This window comes from Corvus hawaiiensis, chromosome 14 (assembly GCF_020740725.1).
Source record: "Corvus hawaiiensis isolate bCorHaw1 chromosome 14, bCorHaw1.pri.cur, whole genome shotgun sequence".
Lineage (NCBI taxonomy): Eukaryota > Metazoa > Chordata > Aves > Passeriformes > Corvidae > Corvus > Corvus hawaiiensis.
In genome coordinates, this window is record NC_063226.1 from 20,987,858 (window position 1) to 21,013,821 (window position 25,964).

Genomic DNA, 25,964 nt, shown 5'->3' on the forward strand with positions numbered 1-25,964 from the left:
GTGCCGCTCTCATCCCAGCAGGATTGATGTGTTAGCAGCTGGGTAAATAAGGCTCAGGAGCAGGGATGAGCCAGGATGACTGTGGCTGGTTCTGCTTAGCAGTGGTAATCACGGAATCACAATTCCAGCACCTTTGCCGAGGTAAAGTCAGAATCATTCCTGAGTGAGTAAATGTTGGAGTAATGATACAGATCCTGATGCTGTGGAGCTGAGCAGAGAAGTTCCATTTTTGAGGATTGGTCAAGAGTTATTAAAAAAAAGCCATAATTCAAAAGCCTGGTCTCTACTCCAAATTAATCACTTAAAGGATTTAAATAAATTCTGCAGTTCTGTTGATCAAGTGTATGTTTGTTCAGATTCCACTGGCATAACTACTAATAGAAGTGCCAAGACCCAAATTTTTTCCCAGCATGTCCATCAGCAGATGTCACAAGGAAGTAGATTTAATTGTAGATCAGAATTTAGAACTAATATCAAAGCCGCGTGGTTGTCTGTATAATGCTGTCCTTTCCCCCAGAAGGAAGAGTGGCTGGAGAATGAATATATTAGTTTAATTGGAAGTCAGTGAATGTGTCTCTTGAAGTAGGAAGATGAGTTTGGTTTTTTGAAGAGTGGTGGTGTTCCTCTCTCTGAGTTCTCATGGAATTCTCCTCTCCAACTCTTCCTTTCCATGCTGATAGTCAATAAATCCTGTCTGCTCCTGAGAACAGCCCAGAGAACTGAACCACTCACACAATTTTTGTGGTGGTGATTGCAGTGACACGAGCTACAGAGCACCTATAAAAGCACAGTTTACACTAATTGTTTTCAGGATTTGATCTTAGGTGTGCTTTGCTTGTCCCTCTGTTTGCTCTTCTCTTTTAGCTCCTTCATGTGTGTTTGTTACCAAGCAAAGACAGATATGTGTTTGTTTTGATACATTCATGTGATCTTTGCAGGAGTAGTTGAACACCTTGCTCCTCATACAGAGGTCCACATTTACTTTAAATAACTCCTCCAGTTTAAACAGTGTAAAACTTTCCATGCTGGTGGACTTTAGATTTTGTCCAGGTTGACAAAAGGCACCTGCAGGCAGAGACGAGCACGGCTCCTTGTTTTCTGCTGGCAGTGCCCACACAAGTGAGTGCGCTGTGCATTCAGTTTTTCCTTGCTGTCTCAAGCTCCTTCTCATTAATAACTGCTCTAATCCATACCATGAACCTGTGGTCCATAGGCTGGCATATTCCTAAGGATCTGGTGATGTGGATTCCTGACTTACTGCCCTTGTTTTGCAGGGTAAAGTTGCAGAACGTGGCAGGCACGCAGAGCTCCTGGCAAATCCCAGCAATCTCTACTATGAAATGTGGCACACACAGAGCAGCAAAGTGCTCCACAGTCACAACCATCCAAACTGGGAGGAGAGAAATAACCGGACATCCAAAGAGGAGGAAAGGAAGAAGCTAGAAGAAGAAATTATCAACAGTGTGAAAGGCTGTGGGAACTGTTCATGCTGAGTATGATCCTGGATCTTGTATAGCAGGTTAAAAATTCACAAGAATATGGTGATACGCAGCTCTTGTTTTTAAGTCAGCATTCAAAAACTTCTGGGTTTTGCATTTTTTGGATTTTACAGTTTCACAGAGGGACGTAATTTCAACCAAAGGAGTTCTATTTTTGCATCTTTAGGAATCTCTAATATTCAGTGGCATCTGCAAGAGCTGAGCTTTTTCAAAAACTTTAAACTTCCCAACCAAGAGTGTAATCTATGGCAATTTTTCAGGCATCGGTAAATTCTCCTGGTAGTCGCTTGATGTGGATTATTAAATTGTAAACAGACTTGTCCTTGATTTACATTATTTCTCATCACTGATGGTTGATAAATACGTCATGTTTTAATTGTAATTGGGCTAATTTGAACTCATTTGCTAGTGAGGAAGATGTCTTTTAAATTCTTCAGTGGCGTTCTGGTTTAAAATCTTCTTCCTTGCAGAGAGTAAGAACAGCCTCAACAAAATGTTAGGCTTCTAGTAGCAAACTAAATACTGGAATTACTCCTGTCACCTTTCAGAAGCACCTTTCATACAGCACTATCAGGAAATGGATTGGTATCATTCTAAAGGAAAACTAACAGTATTTTTAAGTGAAAAATGAACAAATCCAAGTTCAGGATTCTGTATCCTCAACATCTGCTGTAGTAGTCAAAGCAGAATGCAGTCGCTCTTTCTAGTTCAGTCATGGTCTTAGGGAGCAATTAAGATTCAATAAAGACTTCCATAAATTTCTACTATCTCATTAATGTATGAGAAAATGACCTGGATAATGCTGAAAGCATTGCTATAATAATCTCCTCATTTCAACAGCCAAAACTTCTCCAGTGGGAGGAAACCTCAGTCTTTGGGATCTGCAGGACACTGCAGGTGTGTTGGGGGGGGCGGGGGGGTGCTGCAGGGGTCACTGCTGTGAGAAGGTGCCAGAAACTTCCTGTGTCCAACAGAGCCAAGGCCAAGCACATCAGCAACAGGGCATTGCACTGCTGGGATCATGGACCTAGGAAGGGAGGAAAAGCCTTGTGCGTGTAAGAGCAACTGCAGCCAGAGAGAGGAGTGGGAACATGGGAGAGCAGCAGCCCTGCAGACACGAGGGCAGGGAAGAAGGAGAGGCAGGAGGAGCTCCAGGTGCCAGAGCTGAGATTCCCTGCAGCCCATGGGGCTCCACGGTAGAGCAGAGATCTGCCTGCAGCCTGGGAAGGAGCCCATGATGGAGCAGGAGGAGGTTCCCAGAGGAGGCTCTGACCCTGGGGGAAGCCCACACTGGATCAGGCTCTTGCCAGGACCCCTGGAGAGACTGGAGACTGGGGACCCATGCTGGAGCAGACTTTTCCTGAAGGACTGCGCCCTGTGGCAAGAGGACACATGGAAAAGACACACTGGGGCAGGGGAAGAGAATGAGGAGGAAGGAGCAGCAGGGACAAGGTGATGAACTGACCACAGCCTCCATTCCCAGCCCCCTGCACTGCTTCAAAGGAGGTGGAGAATTCTGAAGTGAAGTTGAGCCTGGGAAGAAGGCAGGGATGGGAGGAAGGTGTTTTAAGACTTTGTTTCATTTTCTCATTACCCAACTCACGCTTCTAATTCACAGTAAATGAAGTTAATTTCCTCAACTGGAGTCTGTTTTGCCCATGACAGCAATTGCTGAGTGATGATCTCTCCCTGTCCCCACCTCATCCCAGGAGCCTTTCATTGTGTCCTCTCCCCTGCCCAGCTGAGGAGGGCAGGGATGGAGAGGCTGGGTGGGCACCCAGCATCCAGCCCAGGTCATCCCACCACCACAGGATTGTATTTTTAGGCCTTGTCTCTCCAGGGAAATTCAGAGTCTCTCTAGCACGAGCTATCCTGGTGTAATGCTTCATGTTGAATTTAAGAATTAAAATCTTTCTCTTGGATGCTGAAAAATAACTTTGTTATTTCTGGGGAATTACACCGGTATAATTACACTGATATAATTATGTTTGTAAATCAGATGCAAGATTTCTCAGTGTGGGCACTAGGGAAGGGCTGAATTTGGTGCTTCTGGAAATGTAATTGCAAATAGCATTTATTTTTTTGTGTTATACCCTCCCCTACAACTAAAAATAGGAACATAACTTAAAAGGAGTGAAACCTTGCTAGTTACTTATTTTCTCTCTCTTAAAATGATAGGTGAAGAGACAACCTGGCATCAATCTCCAGTTAAAAATTATTTTAAAAGCACTTTAATTTTCATCCTTGGAGTGCAGAAGCAAAGTGAAGTCCAGTTAATGTAGTGGCAGTGCAGAATTCCAGCTTATAGCCTTCCTGTTATTTTCCGTAATTGTCTCCTGATTTAGCTGCTGACAGCAGTGAGGGGACTGTAATGGTGCAGTTATCTCCCAACAGCCAGAAAAAGCAAAGGTTTATTGAAAATGTTATTTATGAGGAATCTCCCTTCCTGCATTGTGACAAAACCCCAAACTATGGCTCTTCCCTCCCTGTTCTGCAAGAGCTCATTTTTGGAATTAATCTGTGCTGTTCATGCAGCAGGTAAAAGGCAAAGGCTGTAAATAGTAGTATTTCAGTCCTGTGATAGTTTTCCTTTTGGCATAAGGATTAGAATGGAGAGAAAGGGGTTTTCTCAATGAAAAGTTTTCCATGTTACAGGGCTTGGGCATCCCAGAAGGTCCCTACAGGGTGCACAGAATTGGGAATTGTTTGTGAAATGTCTGGAATCAAAAGCCACTTTAATGCCAAGTCTGATTGTGTTTGTGAGGGGACAATTTCAGATGAAAGCTGATGGATTTTATCACTGGGGATGGACTTTGCAAGGACTGAGAGTCTTGGGCGTTACAGTTTTGGGATGAGGACGGTTTTCAGGTGGTAAATGCCAGGAATGATCAATAATTGTTTAAATCTGTAGGGTTTGATGCAGCTCTAAGGCCATTACTTGTCTATGCCATCCTTTTGGTGCCAGTGGATGTGCTGCAGCTCTGTCCAGCTTTAAATGGAATGACAGGAGGCAACTCTGGACAAAGGCAATTCCTAAAACAAGAGGCCAGTCATACCGTAGAATATGTGTTTTAAAGAACTGCAGCGAGTTTCTGGAGATGACTGAAAACTTCCCCATGTCATGGAGTTGCTGGATAAACATTCCTGGCTTGGTGGTGGCTGTGTTGGAGTGAATTGCTGTGGAGAGCAGCAGCAATACTGGGTGAGTCTCCTGTCTGCTGCAAAGCCAAACTTGTGCTGGTTTTTTGGGTTTTTTAGATTTTATCGTGAGTTTTTGTTCCTGTACTGTGACTCCAGAGTGTCACTATTGAAGCAGATGCTTAAAGTAGTGAATGGGAGAGTGATGGCTTTGGAGAGACTCAGTGTAGCACACTGACCCTTAGGACAGTCTGCCTGGCATCTCTCAGAAAAGCCTTACAATTCTCACAGAGACAGATTGATATGGGGGCTCTCTCCCAGCCTCAGTAATTCTGCTCTGCTGCAAACTGAAACATCCCTTTCCTAAACAGCTTTTCATATTCTGGACTCGTAGCTGGTTGTTTTTCAAAATTCAAGTTATCTACTCCCATTATAAAACCTTTGCTTGCAATTTTAGAGTAGAAAAAGCCATTTAATTTTTTTTCTTCATTTTCTGTTTTTAGAGGAAATGTGTTTGTAGAAAATGGACATTAAAAAGAGGCTGCTGCTTGTAGTGTGTAGTGAGCTGTTAACTGTGAACTTACAGAAATCAATCCTAATTCCCATGTAAAAACTTTTTATGCGCAGGGTATCAAGTCACAACACACAAAATTTGGGCTATTTTAACCTCCAAGTTAGGAAACTTAATGAGTGATTGGCAGGGAGGTTGTGCTTTTTCCGGGTGCATGTTCAAAGCTTACTCCTTGCAGACGATCCCTCAGGTTACCTCAGCTCTTCTGTTCCATGGAGTAATAGTTACCTACATCTCTCAACACTGAGATTTTGTTCAAGTTTCTTTTCAGAATGGAAATGTAAAACTGACATTGTAAAGGAAGGTGACGTGTTCCAGAACAGCACAGGCAGCTCGGTTGAGATGAGATTGTGTAACCCTTCTGCTGGAAGACTCCTTACCCTGACTCCTGTCCTTCATCTGTGTGTAGATAATTCTTACTAAATAAAGGATTTATCTTTGTGAATAGAAATGGCTGTGCTGTCACAACGGCTCTTCCAGCTTTGCAGAAATTCCCAGAGGAAACGGGCACTGGTATGGAATGTGAGTCCTACTTCAGCAATTGTTTGTGGTGCTTGGTCGTGCCAGTGGAGCAGGTAACCAATCCCAGGGTGTGGGTTGGCAGAAGGTGACTGAATTCCAGGTGATCCATCAGAGAGGAAAGTTCATGGATCACACCTGGGTTCTGCCCCCACTCAGCTTTCACAGCCCCTGCATTTGTGTGTGGAGCTGCAAAACCAGGTGAGGAGCTCGTGCTGGCTGCATTCCCCTGATGGGAATGAACATGCTTGTGAGAAGCCTGACTGTTTCTTGCTTTAAAACACTGTGTTTTTATAAATGTAAACTCTTAACATGTGATCAGTCAAAGCAGAGCAGTTTTAAGAATCTGCTTGAGCCCTTGACATGACATTGTAATCACTGACTGGATTTCTGCTTGCAGCTGCAGCTCATTATCAAAGCAGAATGCAGGAAATATTTTTTTGTTGTTATTCACTGCACTGCACTGCACTGATCTGGGCCGCAACAGCCACTGTCCTGCTGTCACTGAGCTCTGTGTGGTTGTGCACCATGGATGGATGGATGGATGGATGGATGGGAGGGAGGGAGGGAGGGAGATCCTGGAGCAGCCTGGGGTGTTCCCAGTCTGACTGGATGAACTTCCAGCTGCTGTTTCTAAGGGTTTATTTGGTCTGCCTTTAAATCCTGTAATAGACTGTGCAGGAGTGCTCCGTAGGTGTTGCTGATGTTAATGGAATGGCCACGTCATGGATGGAAGGGCAAAAGAGATAAATTGTAGATAGATATATAATAACGTATAGAGCAGATAGAATTCAGCTACTTCTTGACTTTAGTGGATAAATCTGATGTCTTTATAAGAAAATCCTTAAATGGTTAGTTCTTGAAAACTATCTTTTAAATTCCTCCCAGGTGACTTTTGACCAGCTTCTGCAGATGTTGGGACTAAACTCAGGGAATAGCCATGAGCCTTATCCAGCCTGGAAAACCAGCAAAGACCTTGAGAGAGGACTTCTCCAGAGGCAGGTCTGCAGGCTGGGGTTGGGATCTCCCTCAGATGAGAAGTGTCAGTTGTACTAAGTTGCACAGTGGATTTATTAGTTGAAAGAAAAAGAACCAAAATGCTTTACTGGTGTCTTTGGACAGAATTTAAAACAGCACCCCCAAAGCTGAAAGAGTCATGTAACAGCTCCCCCACATTCATTTCCAGTTTCTAATGCCCTTTATAAAATTGTCAAGTAAAACATTTTAAGTTACACCAATGTAAACTGGTAAAGTCTCAGCCTTGTGCTGGAGAGGGAGAAGGAAACAAGTTCTTCCCCTCAATTATGGAGAGGAATGAAGAGCCTGGAGCAGAATACATCAGGTGGTGGGGTGTCTTTGAGTGCCTTGTGCAGTGCTCTGCAAGTGTCAGCTGAAGATTTTCCCCACATGCACACACCAACAACTATTTAGAAAAGTGGAGGTTGAACAGATGAAAAGTTTCCATTTTAGACTCGTTAGAGAAAATGGAACATGAAGGTCAGTGTGTATTGGGAGAAAACCATTCAAGAACAGCAATGGAGGAATTACAGAATGGGCTGTGAGCTTCTAAAACATGGAAATACATGTTCATGTGTTTTCACACAGAGTTGTAAAAATCTTTATTTCTTCAGTGAATTGAAAATCTTCCTGGCTTTTGAAGAAAGCAGATAAAAGATTCAGCTTATTTACAATTAAAACCAGGGAATGTTCTCTGGGGAAAACAGTGTTTGCAGAATCTGTAAAAGGTGATGAGTGATATCGCGTGTCGATGCCGCTACTTGTGATTGCAGGAACGTAGGATATTTGGCAGGATACAAGGGAGGGGGAAGAGCACAAGGCACAAGTATTTTAGGCTGGAGTTGTTCCTTCTGCCTTGTGGAAATTGCTTCACTTCAAAAAGCCCACACAAGGACTGTGCCAGTAACACACACACACAGTGTTTCCGAAGTCTACGGGGTAAAAATTAATGACCTGAGGTTGTACAATACAGAGACTTATTTTAAAAAAAAGTGATGTTTTATTTTACAGTAGTTAAATGTCAGAGGAAGAGAAATTCAATGGTGATCTTGGGTTAGTGGTGAAGGAAGATTTTCTCCATTCAATCCCTTCACTCCAATCTGAGTGCTAATCTGGGCCCTGCATTACAGCAGCTGCACGCAGGGACCCCTTGGGCTTTGTGTGTGAGCTGATCTCTCCTCCTTAGACGTGACCTTACTTTGTGCCTCTTCTTCCTCCCTCTCCCCTTATTGGGGCTGTAATTTTGTAATTCTCCCTAAAACGTTTCCTGTCTATAAACTGGAGGAAGCATTAGCAGCTTCTCTCTTAGGGCCGGGCTTTATCCCACATGTTCTGTGGAGAGGTGCTGCCTCCAAAGGTCACCTCGGTGGGATGGGACACTGTGAAGGCTCCTGTGCTGTCTTGGGACCTCTGTAGCCACAACTTTGCAGGGAGAGGTTTGTTCAGTGAAATGCTGCTTGGGGAGCTCTGGGACAGCCTCTGCATATTCCAGTTTGGGCTTCAGGTCACCTGAAACAGCAGCGTGCTCTGACAGCCTGCTCCAGGTGGTTCTTGTCTGCTGAGGCTCAGGTGTTACTGGGGTTCTCCAGGTGTCTCATTTTCAGCAGCATATCTGGGTGAGGTAGCTGTGCTTCCAAAATGCTCAGGGAGCTTTGCAGACAGCAGCCCATGCACATGATTCCCACAGTGTGGAAAGATCCATTTGAATGCCACGTCCACTAAAAATCAGTGTTTAGCAGAACCCTTCTTAGTGCTGCTGCAGAGAGCAAACCTGGCTGCTGAAGGTGTGTTTGGGTGCTGTACTGCTGCAATACATGGAGCAATTGCATTCAGTCTTCTGCCTCCTTATCAGTCCCTGGAATTTTTGATGTTAGAAATCTCCAGCTGACCACAGAAACCTTCTGTCACCAAATGTAGAACTCCATGGCTAAAATGTTACCTCCTAAAGAGCAGCATGAGCACGATTTAGCCCATTAGGTGGGTTTTTTAATAGTTGCTGTTGCCTATGTTCCCAGCAAAACTGGTAGTTGGAATTTCCAGCAGGTATTGAATTCTCAAATCACAAAATATGTTGTACCAAAAAGTGGCAGAAAGTTGCTTAAATATTCTTAAGACTTTGTGCAACTCATGTGCTAGGTTTGTACACAAATTACTTTAATTCTGCCAGATTTAGCTGGATATTTCCACGATGCAATGGCATCATGCTGGGAAGAATTTACTGGCACAACAGCCATGTGTCCAGCATGTGCTGCTGGTGTGGGGTGTTTAAAACACTTTGTATCTTCTCTTAGGAGATGTGATTCACAGGTGAGTAATGCTCTCAACTCCTAATTCATACAGGAAATGCCACACCATCGAGCCCTGGTATGCATAAATGTACTAAGTATGTCCAGTGAAAACGGAACAACAGAAGTTGGGCTGCAGCACTGAAATGACTTCCCGATGGAAATGGTCCAAGAATCATTGATAGCAAGTCAAATGCAAATAGCACTTGTGAAAACCAAAAGGGAAACACAGAAAACTACTTTTTACTGGATGATCAGCTCTGGAAGCTGAAAAAATGTGAGTTTTGTCAATTATTATAAATTATTATTTGTTTTATTTTAATTGAAGGCCCTAAGCTTTCTAACTCTTATTCAGCCTGCTGGGAAGCAGTCAAGCTCCAGCAAATAAATGTCCGTGTGATTCCAATAGGTATCTAGAAAAGCAGATCCTCCAAATGGCTGTTTTCAGACTTGATATCAGAGTCTCTGTGGAAATTCCTTCCGTGGGATATAAGCTCACATCTAATGGCAGTCTCTGATTTAGGCCAAAGCTGCTTTACTGACACTCGAGCCATCCTATGGAGATCCTGCTCTAGCTAAAAACCACACAGACTTTCACAGCCCATAAATCCCACGGAATACATCTCTTAAGTACTTTACTCAAAGGAATGTTAAGCTCTTTTACTAAATCTGCAAATTACAGCTATTTGACAACTCTGAGTTTACAGTCTGACAGCTCACGTCATCAGTCGGAACGGGATGAGCGGAGTCAGAGGCAGCATCGCTTGCTGCTGACTTGCAGGGATCTGGTAATAACAATCCACTGGAAAATGTTGGAAAGCTGTGACAGCCTGGGAACGGTTTGTGACATCTGTTAAACACACTTGTTTTTACTCCCACTGACTGCAGCGAGATGGGAGTGGTATTTCATGGAAAAGGAGTGGTTGTGTTCCAAAGCAGGAGCCAACAGTCTCCCTCGAGGACTTGTGCCACCATCCAGGTGAATTTCTATACAAATTACCACATCCCAATACTTGAGCCAGATTAAAAAGAAGTTTCTCAACATATTGTTTCTCCCTGACTGGTAATGAAGTGAAAGCAGTGGCCTGTGAACTCTGCAGGAGCAGGAGAGATGGGGGAGGCTGGTGAAGCCCTGGCTGCTGAGTGCTTTGGGGTGCCCAGTGCTGGCAGCGTGGGGAGTGAACACTCACTAATGGCTTCACGGTTCAGAGCAACTCAGCCCTGACTTAAACTGAAATGGGCAGTGGCAGGAGAGCTGTAAACTCACAGGTGCACCGGTGTCATCTGAGCACAGGCAGCCTGCAGGAGGCAGAAGTGTGAGCAGCCAAAGAGAAGAGCTCTGTCTTTCTAAAGACTCCCTGGATGAGTTGTGCCCTGTGACTGAATATAGGGTTCCTTGAAGTGCAACAAAGTTTATGATGTTTTGTAGGCACCATCTACTTGTTTGAATACACACTTGGCCTGAAGTTCTTCCTGAACCTGCTGTAAGACCTGTGGGAGTGGTGGCAACAGGAACTGAAGGAAACACTGGTTTACCAGGTAACGGCAGCGCAGCCAATTCAATTCAGCCAGTGCTGCTCTTTAAAATAGGTGCAGAAAAGAACGTGGCTGTAGAAAAACTGTTCTTGCTGAATCACCCAACTGTTGCCAACATAGTTTTTGAATCCCAGACCCAGTTTTTGCATCACAGACTGTACAGCAGAGGTGGGCAGTGGCTGTGAGTGTGGTAATGAGTACAAAGGGAAGCCCTTGGCATTGTCTGAGTGCTGAGTTGCTGTTCAGCCAGAGGTTTATCTGGAACCAATGACAGTCTGGGATCAGCCTGGCTGAGGCTGATTGAAGTGTTTGGTTACCCACTGACTATCCATAAACAGAGGAAATTAAATAATTGTTATTTAAAAAATCCAAACCCACGTAGAGGATAAAGCTTAATGTTTCCATTCTTTCCAAAGGCTTCTCCAGCAGTCTTTGTTTTTTTTCCAGGGACTCCATACCTTCCCACCAGCCTTGGGGCTGATGAGGTATGAGAACAATATAGTCTGTGAATTCTCCATCTTGAAGATCTTTTCCCACCTAAACAATTCCATGATTTTGTAATCCATAAACGAGCTAGGACAAATGAGGGACAAGTTTGATGCAAGCAGGGTATAGTTACCTAAACCCTGGTGTTTTCATCCACTGAAAACTGAGTGTTTTATGCCTAGGAAGTGCAGAAGTGAATCTTTTCAATGTCTGTGACCTTTTCTGTGAGAGTTGCCTCAAGTCCAACGTGAACACCTGCAGCCAAGTCCACTGGTCACACACACCTTGACAGCATCTTCTTAGTGAGGAGCAGGAACAATGTAAGGAAATGCTCACACAACTGAGAATAGCTGTTTGTCCTATAAGGAAGATACCTAAAAATGTCCAGACTTCAGCCTAGATGAATGTCTGTGGATCTCAAAATCTTGGGACTGCCATCACAAAGGACACTATAAAAAGGTTGGAAATGGAGAGGCTGCTGCATGTCCTGTGGATAATTGCCTGGCTCCGTGTGCCGTGTGTGGGAAGGTCACTTCACACAGGCAGTGCAATTACCTCCTGGACAAATGGAAAATGAAATTGCAACTTTGTGTGTGATTGTCAAGAACACAACCCAAAGTACTGGCTATGAGCAGAACCTCTGCCCTCTGCAGCGTGGGGAAGCTGGCACTGTTCTCCCTGGAAACAATGGATTTGAAAACGTCCCTCTTAAAATGTGCCCCTTCAAGGTGTCCAGTGAAAGATGATGAGCTGCTAAGTGTTTACAGTGGTTTCTGCAGCTCTCAGTCTAACAGAGAAATCTCATCACCTGAGACCTCCCAGGGTGCTAGTGGGAAGCTAAAATTCAGACTGAGTTTAAGCAGAGCCCAAGCTGACAGCAGATACAGGGCTTAACTACAGGGGATGTGATGCATTGGAGAGGGATTGAATGGTCCTATGCTGTCAGGATGGACTAATCACTGAGTTAGTGGGTTTTTGGTTTTTTTTTTTCCTTTTTATTATTCTTATTCAAATTAAGGGCAAGAAGAAAAATAAAAATCAGTATACCAGCACTGTGTTGCCCGGAGTGGGTGGGTTTCAGAGGACACAGAGGTGCAAGTCCTGTCCTGTTGCAGGTGGAGGCAGATGAGGTCTTCTGAAAAGCAACAAAAAAAAAATTCACGGAGAGATTATGAATTACAAATTTTTTAAAAAGCCTTGGTTGTAATCACTCAGCATATAAAAAACTCCTTTTGTTTTAACTTTACTCTTAATTCTGGGGAAGGTAGTGAGGGATGCAGGAAGTACCTTTAATTTGTATTTCCTGTCGTGTTTCTTTGTGTTGTTGAAAGCAAACATTTGGCTTAAGGAAGATTTGCACAGGTGTAAAGCTTTCCTTGTATGAATACTCAAACAAATGGGGGTCTGTCACTGAACTGCAATTTAATAATTTTTTTAACAGGCTTTGTTGGATTGGAAAGCATTTATTCTGTTAGGCTATAAAATAAAAGGATTTATCCTTAAAATAAGTTGATCAAAAATCTCTTGTGGAAATGCTGAAGCTAAGTGGAAGGCTTCCAGAAAAATCGAGCATTATTATGATTTTTTGAAAGTGTGTGTAAAATAATGCAGTCTTCCAAAAAGATGCTTGAAGTTGTTTGGATAGAGTTGGCATCTGCCAGAGTCGAGTCACACATAAGATAACATGATTGACCATTTTTGGCATGGGATGGGCTAAATTGGCTCATCTGTTGGCTGTCAGTCTCTTCTGAATTAGATCCAACGCTTTGTAGGCACGTTTCCATCTGGTTAAGTTTAGGACTCAAGCTGTTTATATATTAAAAAAAAAAGTATTTTGTACCAATAACAATTTCTAGAAAAAGGTTTTTGCTTATGTTCCATTTTGAAACTATTTGGTTTTCTTTCCTGGTTAAAATAACCTCCTGAAGAGTGAAAGAAGATGTGCCCATGTATTATGTTAAGACCCTTGAAACATGCAAATAAAATGGAAATAAATTAAAATTTTTATATGTGCATATTTAAATATATGTATATATGCATGCATATCATTCTGTAATATGTGACTCCTCTAAATTGGAAACCAGATTTTAAGTCTGCTAATATTTTAACCATGTGCATTAGGAAAGGAGGATGAATACATGCTGTTACACTCACATTGAGTCTTTCTAAGATTGGCCTTGCATTATTTTTATTCTGAATATTCGCCATCTGGCACCGGGAGCTGCAGTATTTAGTGCCACAAATAATAATGAAAAATATGGTAATAGCTTGTGATACTTTAACGTAAAAATATAAGACAGAGGGTATAAAGCTCTGGGCGTATGATCTTACAGCTGCCAAAGCATGTTGTTCCCTCTGCCCTTGTTTTCCATAAATGAGTCTTTGATTGGAGACAGCAGCAGTAATGGGAAAGTCATTGGTTAACGCACATTAATGAAACTGTGTTACTGGAGTTAATGAACTACAGTCCTGAAGAAAAATGAGCAGGAAAAACGCCACGGTTTGTGCCATTGTGTTCAGGTAGCTGTGGATGCATCCGAGACACACCAGGAAAGTGTCTTTAACTCCAGATTCACCTGAGACAGAGGGGCCTCTGTCTTTTTCACATCAGACAAGCCCCATAGACATGCCTGAACTTTAAATGAAATTGCCTTTTCCTTTTCTCTCCCCCCATCAAAATACAATGAGGAGACTGTTGCATATTCAGCAAAGCTGTTGTTCTTGCTGCAGTTAAATTGCATAATTAGATGGGGCTTAAAGAGAGCTGAACCTCGGTGATTGTGCAGGCTGAGGCAGAGGTGAATTGCAGACCAACTCTTGGAATTTACCCAGGTGAATTGCAAATCAGCTCATGGAATATATCCAGGTGGATTGCAAACCAGCTCAGGGAACTTACTGAGGTGTTGGTGCTTCAGGAAAATAGTTCCAGGATGTTTGGGTTCAAAGGCCATGGGCATTTCCTGAACATTCCTTTCAAGAGAACAGAGGAATTTACCTTTATGATTTCTGTAAGACTGGGTTTATTTTTGAAGACTGGCCAAGCAGCTCTGGGGATGGCAAGAGCTCTGTGGCCATGTTTTGTGGCTGCTCTGTTGGCATTAAAATCAACCACTTCAACCAGCTCTGCTCTGTGGGATCTCTGCTCACCACTGCAGCATCCTCTGCACTTGAAACAAGAGTGTAAAGCACAAGGTGCCTCTGGGCACAAAGAGTTTCATGTTTCCTGTAGAAAGGAAATAATTTATAGAACACTACAAGTAACAGCTCCATCCACACCAAACTGGACTTGGCTCTGCTGGTCTGTGCAGCTGCCCCAGAAGAGCCACAGTGCAATGGGAAGGATGGGAATGTGGAAGAGAATTTGAGTTTCCAGCTGTTACCAAAGAGTCCTGGCCAGCACTTTGGGCTCTGCCATCTTCACCCAGCAGTTCCAGGTGCTAGCAGCAACTGGCTTTGAACTCTGGGATGCCCAGAAACTGCTCCTGCCCCTCTGCAGTTCATCCTCGCCCGTCATGGATTTACTGCCAGTGAGAAGATCAAACCTCCAGTGAATCCACAGCAGCTTTTGAGTTCCTCATGTCCTGATCCCTTTGCCTTCTCCAGGTTTTGTTCCAGCCTGTGCTCTGGCTCACTGCAAATACACCAGGCCACGCCTGAGACTTTTTGGTTGTTACTGGTTGCTTCTGCTTTCTTCTTCCCTTTTTTTTCCCTTTCTCTCCTGCTAATGCAGTCACTTCCCTGAAGTGGCTGAGGTTGTTATTCCTGCCAAGGGAAGGAGGGCACACAGAGCCTTCTGTGCACAGAGCGCTCGCCTTGGCCCAGGCACAAATGGGAGCTTTTCTTTCCTCCTGTTCAGAAGGCACCAATAATGAGGTGCTTGGCCATGGAAACTGGTAAGAGAAATGCACAATTTAAAGGAAGATTTACCATATGAAGTTGAAATGTTGGGAGGAAGGTGGGGAGAGAAATGGAGGACTAGGCAGGGACTGATCTGGGGGGCTCAGAGCCCGCTAGCAGCACAGTTTAATGGGGCCAGGAGAGCCTCAGAGACTGTGACTGTGCTGGAAGTGTCTGACTTGAATCGGGAGGTTTTCAGCCTTGCCAGGCAGGGTTGGGTGTCTTTTGGTGTTTGGTGGAGCAAGGAGCCTGTGAAGGAATGGAGAAGCCTGGAAACTCCTCTGGGACCCTCCTCACCTTCGGTGCTTCCACAGCTCTGTCAGGCCCATTGGAAATTTGTCTTTCCCAGCAAGGTCAGCGTCAGCCTTGAGCATCTTCTGGGTGTGTCTGGAAGAGCGGGGCAAAGAGAAGGTGTGGGCTAACCATCATCTCTGCTCCTGCAGCTGCTCTGAGACAGCGCTCCGGGAGGGGACGCAGACAGCCGGGAACGCTGGGGGAGTCTGTCTGCAGCCAGGGGCTCAGCCTGCACTGCTGGTTTGGGTGGGTTGGGACGGTTTTCTGACACAGCTGTAAGGCTTGCCAGGTGTGCCAGAGAGGAAAGGAGAAATTCAGTGTGTGGCAGTTCACAATTCCAGCTTTGTTTCTTCTTCAGGAACCGCTTCAGCTTCTGCAAGAAGGACTCACTGTTTGCAGGCTCAGCGTTATTTCCCACAGCACACGGCTGGTTTTGAATCACACACCAGGATCTGGGAAGGAAAGAGGAGGAGAGAGGGGGAGTCCTTCACCAAAACCCCATTCTGCCTCCTGGAGTGCTTCTCATTCTGGCAGTGTTCTATGTTAGACTGGTCTTGTTCAGAAGTTGGTCCTGGAAGTCTGAGAGAGTGGAGAAGAAATCCTCTCCAGCTCATCATGGTAGAGTGGGATAGGAGGGTGGTGTCTCCTGCTACCCTGCTGCCTTTCCCTCTGGCTTTTTAAGGTTCATAGTATCTGGGCAGCTTTCTGCTTGAACCATGCTTTTCCAGGCTCACCCAAGAATGTAGGATCTAAGATACTCTGAAAATCTCACTTGTGTTCTACTTGCCATGGGCAAACCAGAATGCTGTGGTGAACCTCTGCCTCTGGTATGGCTTAGCAGAGGGCCATGTATCCAGAAATGAGTTGGGCCACAGAAAATAAGGGATTTAACCCTTGCTGGGTGTGTTACAGTGAGGGTCCCCTGAATCTGGAAAAGAAGGAATGATGAAGAGAAGAAGGAATGATCAAAACATGGGCACTTGGAGACCTGGAAACCACCATGGCACTGGCCTCTTGTCATAACCCAGGTTCTTTTCTTTTAGACTGACTCCTGCTTCCTAGAGAGACTAGCAGGCAGAGGCTTCTAGCATATATCCATGTCTGGGCACATGGATTGTGTGTGAAGACAGCTGGAAGGCTGGGACAGATGTAAATGTCTGATCTGCTCCGTGGTACAGGTTGCAGGGAATGATCACGCTGCTGGCTGCAGCAGTGGAGCTGCATGGGGGGGTCGGGAGAACAGTGGGCCTGTGGGGCAGGGCTGGGCTGGCATCACAATCACCCCTCGCTCAGGGGCTGTCCATCCCTTCCTGCCAAAAGGAGCTTTCTTAGCACCTTGTTCTCGCACCTGTGAGCCTCTATTCGACAGCCTGGAAAATTAATACCCTGCCAAGGTGGGTGGCTGCGCTTCCATCACGTCAGAGCAGCTTCCACAGCTGTTTGTGGCAGTACATGAAAAGATCACAGTGCACAGACTGTTAATTTTTCAGATTGCCTGAGATGCCGTGCAGAACTTTATGCTGCCTATCGATCAGTATTGTGGTGGTTCTGTAATTGAAGGGCCTTAAATGAATAGTGTGGATAAGTGGAACTAAAGGCATTATATTGTTTCACAGCCCCAAGGAAAATCTTTGAGCCTTATGTTTGTGTTCCCTGTATAATACAGCACTTAAATAAATACTTGGGTTGTCTTTCTAAACTGGATCCAGGTGCAAGGCTCACTTAATTGAATGTGTCTTTTCATCTCCACCAAGGCTCTCCCCAGGTTTACCTCTAATCTTATCTTGGTGATTATACTCAGGTGATTGCCATCACCTCCAGCACACAGCTCCAGTGTGGCACCTTGCCAAAGGCATCGGCAGCAGCTGGGTGGGTCTGACCAGGTGTTGGTGTCCCTGTGCTTCTGGCCACGTTATTCCTGCCCTGGGAGCTGCCTCAGCAGAGGAGCTGCCAAATTTGCTTGTGTGCCTTTGGTGGCACTTTTGAAGGGCACAGCCCTTATGTGAGGGTGCTGAGGGCAAAACTTGCCCCCAGCTCATTTTGAAAGCAGTTCATGACCACCATCCACCTGTGTGTTTATTTTAGTGAGCACTGCCAGGTGTGCTGTCACCATCTCACCTGACCCTGATTAATTACTTATTTATATTACTTGAATTCTTCTGCCAAGAAAATGATGGGGCAGTGAAAAAAAATGCAGCATTACAAACATGCAAAGGTACAGGGAGTGAAGTGTGTGATTCCCACAGCAATGGGGTGAGGCTGGAGAGGAAAACCATCACTGAGGATAGGACTGGGAATTGCTACTTCCCAGTAACTATGACACTGCCTCACTCCGTGCCCTTGGTCAAATCACTTACTGCTGGTCTCTGTTTCTACACCCCTTCAAACGTGTGCCCTGACACAGTGGGAATGAATAATTTATTCACATGTGATGTATGACATGTCCTGGTCCTGGGTGCTGCTGTTAATGAAGAACAAATGAGATTAATTCCTTATTTTGCAGTGCTGAAGTTTCATGTGTAAAGTGTTCTGAATTCAGAGAGTATTCCATATGTTGTCATATGTTCCTGTTTTATTACTGCATGTATGGAGGTCTCTGATGCTGTGGCAACAAGGACTAAAGTGCTTGACACTTTAATATTTTAGTCATGGAATTAGCTAATCAATTTTTAGACTGTATGTGTTGTTTAAGATGAAAAGGCAGTAAACTCAAGTGATAACTGAAGACTAGAAACCTCTTTGAAATATCACAGTGAACTTAAATAAACCTAAAGGCTAATACTCAACTTGCTTTACTCCAACTGCAGTCAAAATAGGTGTGTCTGGTTTGCCTTCTATTTGCTAAACCATTCTGTTGATTCAGCAGATGAAATTACAGAAGTTTCCTCCAGTGCCCAGTGCAGTAACTCCAGCCACGGTGCACATGTGAGGGTGTCACAGACACAGGGCTGCAAGAGGACGAGCTGGGGAGGGGGTCCTGCGAGAAGGGGTGGATATTATCAGCTCACAGACTCTGGAGATGTTGGCTCCTGCCTTGCCTGTTTGTCGCCCTCCTGCTTGGCAAAAGGCAGCGCCTGGTGCGTCCCTGCCTTCCCTTTGCGTGCCTGGCATCCTCGGCAAGTCCTCAGCCATCCTGAGATGAGGCAGCCTCCTCCCGTTACTGGGCATCTGAAGGTAAACCATAGTTTTAGACGCTGTTATTAATAACGTGATCATGATAAGGTGGTTCCCATACCCACTATGGAGAATTAAGCCGGATGGACAGCTCTGGGAGCGAGTTCCACTCCCGGGCTCCGGCCGAGCCGTGCGCGGGGGGTGGCACCCGACCGGCCCCGTCCCCATTGTCCCCTCCCCGCCGGCCCGGCCCGGCCTGTCCTGTCCTTCCTTCCCCCCGACCCTTCCCGGCGCCCATGTTCCCTTTCCCCGCGGCGGTGCCGCAGCCCCGGCGGAGGGTTCGGCACCTGCCCGGGCCCGGCGGCGGCGGCCACGCGCCCTTTATGGCCGGAGCGGGCGCGGTGCGCGCTCCCGCCGGGCCGGGCCGGGTGCGTGTGCGGGGTGTGCGGTGCGGGCAGCGGGCGGGCGCCGGTCCCGCTCCCAGCGAACAATGGCAGCGGCGGCGCTGCCCGGCACCTCCTGAATGGGCGCAGGCCCTGGGGGGGGGCGGCGGCGAGGAGGAGGAGGTGGTGGAGGAGGAGGAGGAGGCAGCGGCGGTGGGGCGAGGCGAGGCGGGAGCCGCCGCCCCCCATCCTCCCTCCCGCCCTCCGCCCGTCCCTGCGCAGGGAGCGCGGGGCCGGGGGGCCCGTCCGTGGGGCGGCGGCGGCGGCGGCGGCGGCGGGGGAAGGGGCGGGGGCCGGCGGCGGGAGGCGGGGGCCGGGGGCGGGCGCGTCCACCTGCGCGCGCCGGGCCCCGGGCGCATGGAGCAGCGCTGAGCCGCAGCACCGGCAGCGCCCGGCGGGCGGGGGACCCCCGCTCCATCGCGGGCCCCGCGCGGAGGTGAGTCCCGCTGCGGCGGAGCTTCATCCACACACACACCCCCCTCCCGCGCCAGCTACACCGCGGGGGCAGCGGGGGGGGGAGGAGGAGGAGGAGGAGGAGGAGGAGGAGGGGGGATGCTGATGGCAGAGCCGGCCTGCGCGGAGGCCTGCGGGGAAGTTGCGGGGTGTGTGTGTGTGTGTGCGAGGGTGGTCTGAGGTGACGGGGGGGGCGGCAACTTGGCGCCGTGTCGTCCCCCCCCCCCCCCCCTTCGGGCAGGTGCAGCGCGGGGCGGGGGCGCCGCCCCGCCGGGCCCGGGGGCAGCGGGACCGCCGGGCCCCCCCGGCGGCCGCGGGGGCCGCGCTTACTTCAGCCTCGGCCAGAACAAAAACATAATGAAGGAGGGGGGATGGGATTTTTATTTTTACTTAAGGGGAAAAAAAAAAAAAAAAAAGCCCCAGCCTTGGGAGTAGCTGTCACCGCGCGCATTAAACTAGAGAACTGGCTAATCAAATAAAACTGGCTCATTGTCTGAAACTCTATCCCAGCGCAAAATGCGGCTGTGAATGTAATTAACCATCTGTCTGGCGGGCGGCGGAGCGCCGGGTCCGCGCGGTCGGCACCCGGGCGCTGCCATCCCTGAGCCCCGGGATGTGCCCGGTGTGTGTGTGCGAGGAGGATGCTGGAGCGAGGGGGGGGGGGGGGGGGGGGGGGGGATGAAATCCTTCCTCGGCTCCGAGACGAGCGAGCGATGCACGGTGTGATAGATGAACCCAAACAAGCCGTGAGGGACCGGCGATGAACGCCGAGACGATCGGTTTGCTCTGGGTGATGCTCCGCCGTGTTCCGCCTCCCACTGGGAACCCGCGCAGGATGGGTGCGTATTTGGGGGATTCGCGGCCGGGAGCCGTGGGTGGATGCGTGAGGCCGGAGGGAGCGGTGCGCCTGTGCGAGCCGAGGCCTCAATGAGCCTCTTGCGGGAAAACAAAACGGCTCCGTGCTCCTTAAATCCTCCCGGAGGTTTCCCCCCGTTTCCGCCCGGCGCTTTGCTCGTCCCCCCTGCCCCGCGCCGGCCCCGAAACCTCTGTGCAGCCATCAACATCCTGGTACTCGGCTGTGCCGCGCCGGAGGTACCTGCTGGCATCGCTGGAGCGGCGTGGTACTGCGGTAACACCGAGCCCACGGCACACGCTGCTGCCGGCGGGGCTCGGTGTGCCTCTACACACGCTCCTGCCCCTTGCTTTTCTGTTTTTAATTTTTTTTTTTTTTTTCCCCGTGTGTGTGTGCGTGTGGTTTAGTAAAGGAATAATACAGAGGCTAAAAAAAATAGCGGCAGCGCTCAAGCAGGTAGGATGCAATTTAAAGTCACTCCAGCTAATACCCCATGCAAGACTGCATTTGTTAAGGTATGTGAGCTGTGCAGAAGGCAGCAGTCTTTAGTGAATCACTTTTGAAAAACAAATACTTGACAAAAGAACCAGACCTGCTAAATGGATAACAATTATGTAAGCCTATAGTAGGTTTTGATGTATGTCAAGTCTGTTAAATAAATCAACCTGTTCAGTGAATAAATCTGCTCTGCACCAATGCTTTATTATAATTTTTTTTTTAAGGATAATAAATCTGTGTATTTAAGATGTTTTTACTGATGTGAATCTCATGGCCAAGCCCCATAGCTGCCAGTGACACAAGACAAATCCGTGGGGAGGGTGGGGTGCAGGAGCACGGGGAGGGAGAGGGCAGGCCAAGCAATAAGGTGGGTATTAAAAATACACAAAGATGTACATAAGGATTCCTAGTGATAAAATTCTCACTGATCCATGTCTTGATGGAGTATTTGCTTTGCAGTGGCAATGGCCCATACAAAGCTACATTGATTTAGCTTGCTCTGTTCACGATGGCAGTTCTGGTGAATAATTATTTTCCCAAAAGCCCTAACCAAGGGAAGAAAGAGAGTCCCTGCTTGGCCTACACAGTAGTACAGTATCTTTGAAAGCGCGTATCCGGCTGCAAATAAAGAGAGCCAGTTCAAGTGTTACTACACTCAGCAGGAATAAAAGGGAGGCAGAAAAGGGGAGCACCCGGCCGCCTTCCCCGTGTGCCTCATCCCCCTTTCCTTCTCTGCTCCTCGCTCTCCACTCAGCTTTGGGGGCGGGGAAGGGGGATTTTTGTGCGTTTGTTTTTCCTTTTTTTTTGTGTTTGCTGTTGCCTTTTGGAGGCGAGGCTCCAGCAGCCCACTTAAACGTTGAGTTCTGAATGCTGAGGAGTCTCTTTCAGATAGAAAAAAAGAGAAGAGGCTGTGGCCGGTGGGTTTTAACTTCCGTAGCTGGGACACCGAGTACGTCTGTGTGGGGCAGTGCCTTGGTGGTGTCCTTCTCTTTTGAGGTGGTGAGGCCTCGTGGATGTTTTTGTGATGGGTCACGTGTGTATCCTTTTCCTGGCTCTGCAAAGAAACACATGAAAAGACTCAAATGTGCTTGCAGGACCAAGAAGGCCCCAGGCTTCGGGAGAAAGTGTTCCCAAACAAAGGGGTCTGGCTCACGTTGTATCCTGGGTGTGGGACACAGCCATCTATGCGAGGTGCATTTTTTGGATATTAAGGCTTTTCCGTGGTAGCAGCAGCCCAACCGTGCTGCTTTCCCCAAGCACAGCAGTGAACCGTCCCCTTGAAGTTCATGCCCCGTTGCAAACAAAAAGCAGCATTAAGAAATAATCTTTTCCTTGGGCAGAATCCAGGGAGGAGTGCCATGGATGCTCCAGGCCTTGCCCTGGTCCTTGTGTGTGGGGCTCTTCGATGCTGCTGTGGCTGAGTTTGTGTTTGGCCCTCAGAGAGATGGGTAGCCTGACTGTTTAACAGAGTAAAATTGCTATTGCTTCTCAGTAATGACAGTTTTTGGTCTGTGGGGGTATTTAAAAAAATATATTTTGAGAATTGGGAGCAAAATAATGGTTATATAATCCACCTGTTACGTTCAAAGTCCTGTTTTCCACCTGGGAGAGGATTGCACTTTTTTATTTTCATGCTAGATCTTTGTGTACTTTTAGCCCCGCTTGAGTTGGCTTTATAATCATTACCTGTGTATACAGTCAGGTGCTTGACAAGCCTGATTTTGTGGAAGCTGCCAGCAGTGAGTAAATGAGCCATGTGGCATAAAACTGAGCAAACCGTGTTTTGTTGGTACCTTGCTCTTCCCTCTTTTCTCTGAGCTGGTCGTACACACCCATAGTGTCACTTGGCACCTGTGCAGGGGTCTGGGCCCTTCCAGCACAGGGACCCACCTGATTTGTGCCCTGTATATGGTGTGAGAGGCGTGGTGGGATCTCAGCCTTTTGGTTTTTTGATTTTAGGGCTCCTGGGTGCCGTTACAAGCAAAGATTAAATAATTACTGTGTGTTGTGTTGTGTAGAAAGCAGTGACGTTACAGGTGCTGAAGATGGTGAACTGGTTTGAGCATCCAGGCGTGGGGGTTTGCCTGAAAGGATGCACAAATTGAGGATAAAGCCTGTCCTGCTGCCAGTGCCAAAGGGTTGGTAGCACTGCTTACCTGCCTGCAGACACGAGAGAAAATGGGGAGTGTTTGGGAAAGCTGAGCCAGAGCGAAGTTTGCGGGAGGAGCCGTCAGTGCTGCAAATGAATGCTGAACCTTTATCCTTAGCAAAGTCCTCTTAGGAACAGCCAGGAGAAGTGGCTTTGGTGCAGTGGTGCTTTGGGCTGTGGGGGTAGTGCTGGGTGGATTTTGTTTGCAGTTCAGGGGAGTAGCATGTAATCTGTGTAATGCTGCTTTTGTGTGCCTCTATTGCAAATTGATGTCTGGGGAATGACATGAAGCAAAGGCTCTAGACCAGCAGGTCTGTGATATTTTTGTAGCAATGTCTTTTTATTCAAAGCAGGTGTCATGGAGATCTTTCATCCCAGGATTTCTTTCATCCCTGGCATTTGTTAGCTTGTGTTAAAACTTTAAATCTTGAGAATTTCTTCTGTACAGAAGGTGTTCCTCATGTTGCTCTGGCATGGGCTGAGCTATGATTATGCAGTCTCCAAACAGTGACACGGATGAGGTGGATCTGTGTCTGCATTGCTACGTCAGCCCTGTGAATAATCCAGGCATGTGGCCCAGTGCCCTCCAGTCACAGGCAGGGTCTGTGCTGGCTCAGTTGGAGGAACTGCACAGAGATCTGGTAGTGGGCAGTGATGGGGCTGTTGTCCCTGGGCAGAGTTTTCTTCTAACCCTTAAGCATTCAGAAGGTGATTTATGCCCAGCAATCTGAGCTCGTATTTGCAGCCCTGTTTGTTTTTAAAAAAGCTTTTGACTACGAGATGCCTGATTTGCTTAATTTATCTAAGCTCTTGTCTCGATAGTCTCCCATGATCGAAAATTCTGCTGGCTAATTGTTGCCCTTCACTGATCTTCTCTGTCTTTGTTTTGTGCTGCATCTTCAGAATCTGGGTGGATGTGTCACTAGAAGTTTCTGATCAATCTCCTTGTCTTGATTTACTGGTGTTGCCCCGTGGGAAGGTGGAACCACAGTGTGCTGGGCCAACACCATTGCTTCTGCTTGGACCCCAGCTAATTAGTTTACCCCCTTTCTGAATTGTCACTGTCATGACTGTGATCTTTCTCCCTGCCAGTAGCTGTTGTTTTCCTCAGGCATCAGCCCACGAGTGCCTCTGTCTTAAGAGGGAGCTTGAGGTCTGACTTCTGGTGTCGCCTTGCGTGGTGTTGCAGTGCCAGTCTCCAGTGTGTCACTGAGGCTGGCAGGAGCAGCAGAGGTTGTAGGCCTGGCCTTGACACCAGTTAGGGGTTTTTTACCAATTTATCAGCTTCCTCCCCTTGCTTCTGTGGGGTTTCTGTTGTGCAGAAGGGCTCCACGTGGTGGGTTTGGCAGTGCATGGTGTGAAGGTCCCTCCCTGCTTTGTGGCGTTCCCTGCTGGTGTCTGGAGCTGTTTCACGCTGCTCCGCTGAGGCCCTTGGAGAGAGGAGTGTCAGGGTTTCTACAATAACACCAAACAGATGAGGCATTTTCTACCTCTGCTCTTCCCCAGGGCAAGGAGCTCCTCACCTACTAAAACCCATCATTGTCACTGTCCCTTTCCTGATGTGCTGAAACAGGTGAGAAGGTGGCTGATGCTATGAGACTGTTACATTTTTGAAGGTATTTGGACACTCAGGTGGAGTTTATCAGGAAAATCAGCTCTTGTGGATCTTGCAGGACGTGGTCAGACTCTCAGGAGAGCCAGGACGTGGCTTGGTGGAGTGTGTGGTGCTCGGAGCACTCCTGAGAAACTTCTTGGTTGTTTCATTCCCAGCGTGTGACCTGGGCCCTTGGGAGGGCTGGTGCACGAACTCCCAGCTCTTTCCCAGTTCTGTTCCAGGTGAGGTCTCTGCCATGCTCTGGAACTGCTTTAGGAGCTGTGTCCTTATAAAAAAAAATCCGACTCCTTTCCTCGCACTCGGGAGGATTTTAATTGTGAGTTACAGCACAGAGGCACCAAACGTAAAAAAGACAAGTTGTGTGGGTGAATTTTGTTTCCTGTACAGTGTCCCAATGAATGAGTTGAATCTTTGATGGAGGAGAGAAGCTGAAGCCTTATGGAGAGCCTGTTTATTGGCATTAATTATTTTTTATTAGTTACAGCATCCATAGTCCGTTGGCAGTAGAAGAGCCCAAAGTAAGAATATTAATTCTTCAGAAGTTTTTCAAAGCTTGCATTTTTCATAAGAAGCTTGTGAAGCTTCAAATCTAAAGCTTCCAAGGCCTTTTTTTTTTTTTTTTTATTCTTCAGAAGTGCCACTGAAGCTCTTTTCTTAATTTTTCGTATTTTAGCTGAAACTATGAGTTTTACACATGAAAGAAAAAAAAGTTCTTTCCCATCCACTGCATTGGCCCCAATTTTCAGGTCTCTGGCTGGGTCAGCTAAACCCTCTGCAAGAATTGCCTGTGCTGTTGAGAGCAGGTGTGGGCCCTTTGATATTAATTTCCTGTCCTTTCCCCCCACCTCTGGTTGGGGTTTTACTCTGTGGCTGAAGCACAAATCGACAGGAGAGGTGGGTTTGTTTGTGACTGGCCAGTCAGGACAATACTTGACCTTCACAGTTGTTGAATAACTTCAGAGAAATGCTGAACTGCTTCATGGGAACGAGGAGGGTGGCTGGGAATTCACCAGTACAGGGTGAATCTGGTGTCTGTTTGGCCAGCAAGCAGCATTTTTTTCTGGTAGCCTCGCAAGGTCATGTTTTAATACTCTGAATATGAATTGAGGGGTCATGCTGGTATTTCAGTGGTAATACAGATGGATGCTGGGTCTTATTTCATATTGCTCCAGGGAATGGAGCAATTAGTAATCTTGGCTCTCTCTGAACCTCGAGGGGGAAAATGAAAATTGCCTTTTTCAGGGTGGTCACTGTTCTCCTCTGCATGAAGAAAACTGTTGGGGAATGGGATGATTTTAGGTACAAAAAGTTGTGATGTGGGTTTTTTGTTTAATGATTTTGCTAACGTTACACGGGCAGGTGAACTTCATTGACAGCTATGCCTTTCATGTGGAAAGATGGGTAGACTTTTTGGGAAGATCCGAAGGGAAAGTGCTGCTGACCACAATTTTTCAGCTCGTGTTAAAGCAACCAAGCAAACCCCTATCTCCCTGGCACCACTGGTGCTGTAGGGAGCAGCACACAATAATTTCCCATAGTTTGTTTATGCCTGCCTCTAAGAAAATCTACTATCTCAAAATCACCTGTCCATGTAGTG

General features: G+C 47.1%; 2 protein-coding genes and 1 long non-coding RNA gene across 5 annotated transcripts in view; all 3 read left to right on the forward strand.

Annotated features, from left to right (window-relative positions):
• ABCB7 (ATP binding cassette subfamily B member 7) overlaps positions 1-2,263 on the forward strand; it is a 36,172-nt gene extending 33,909 nt beyond the window's left edge. The window contains exon 16 of the mRNA XM_048319097.1: positions 1,275-2,263. Coding sequence (XP_048175054.1) covers positions 1,275-1,493 — 219 coding nt within the window. The 3' untranslated portion in view covers positions 1,494-2,263. The remainder of the gene's footprint in view (positions 1-1,274) is intronic.
• Positions 2,264-2,676: 413 nt separating this feature from the next.
• LOC125333283 lies at positions 2,677-18,028 on the forward strand. Of its 2 annotated transcripts, XR_007206824.1 has the most exons (3): positions 2,677-6,729; positions 9,085-14,944; positions 15,601-18,028. It is a non-coding gene; the product is annotated as an uncharacterized LOC125333283 (long non-coding RNA). The 2 variants fall into 2 exon arrangements; XR_007206823.1 differs by having other exon boundaries at positions 2,677-14,944.
• A 186-nt stretch (positions 18,029-18,214) lies between these two features.
• The window catches only part of NEXMIF (neurite extension and migration factor), a 156,819-nt gene continuing 149,069 nt past the window's right edge, over positions 18,215-25,964 (forward strand). The window contains exon 1 of one of the 2 annotated variants that reach the window (XM_048319181.1): positions 18,215-18,416. The gene's annotated coding sequence lies outside the window, so the exon portion shown is untranslated. Of the gene's footprint in view, positions 18,417-19,141; positions 19,236-25,964 lie in introns of those variants that run through there. The other variant, XM_048319178.1, reaches the window with a different exon arrangement.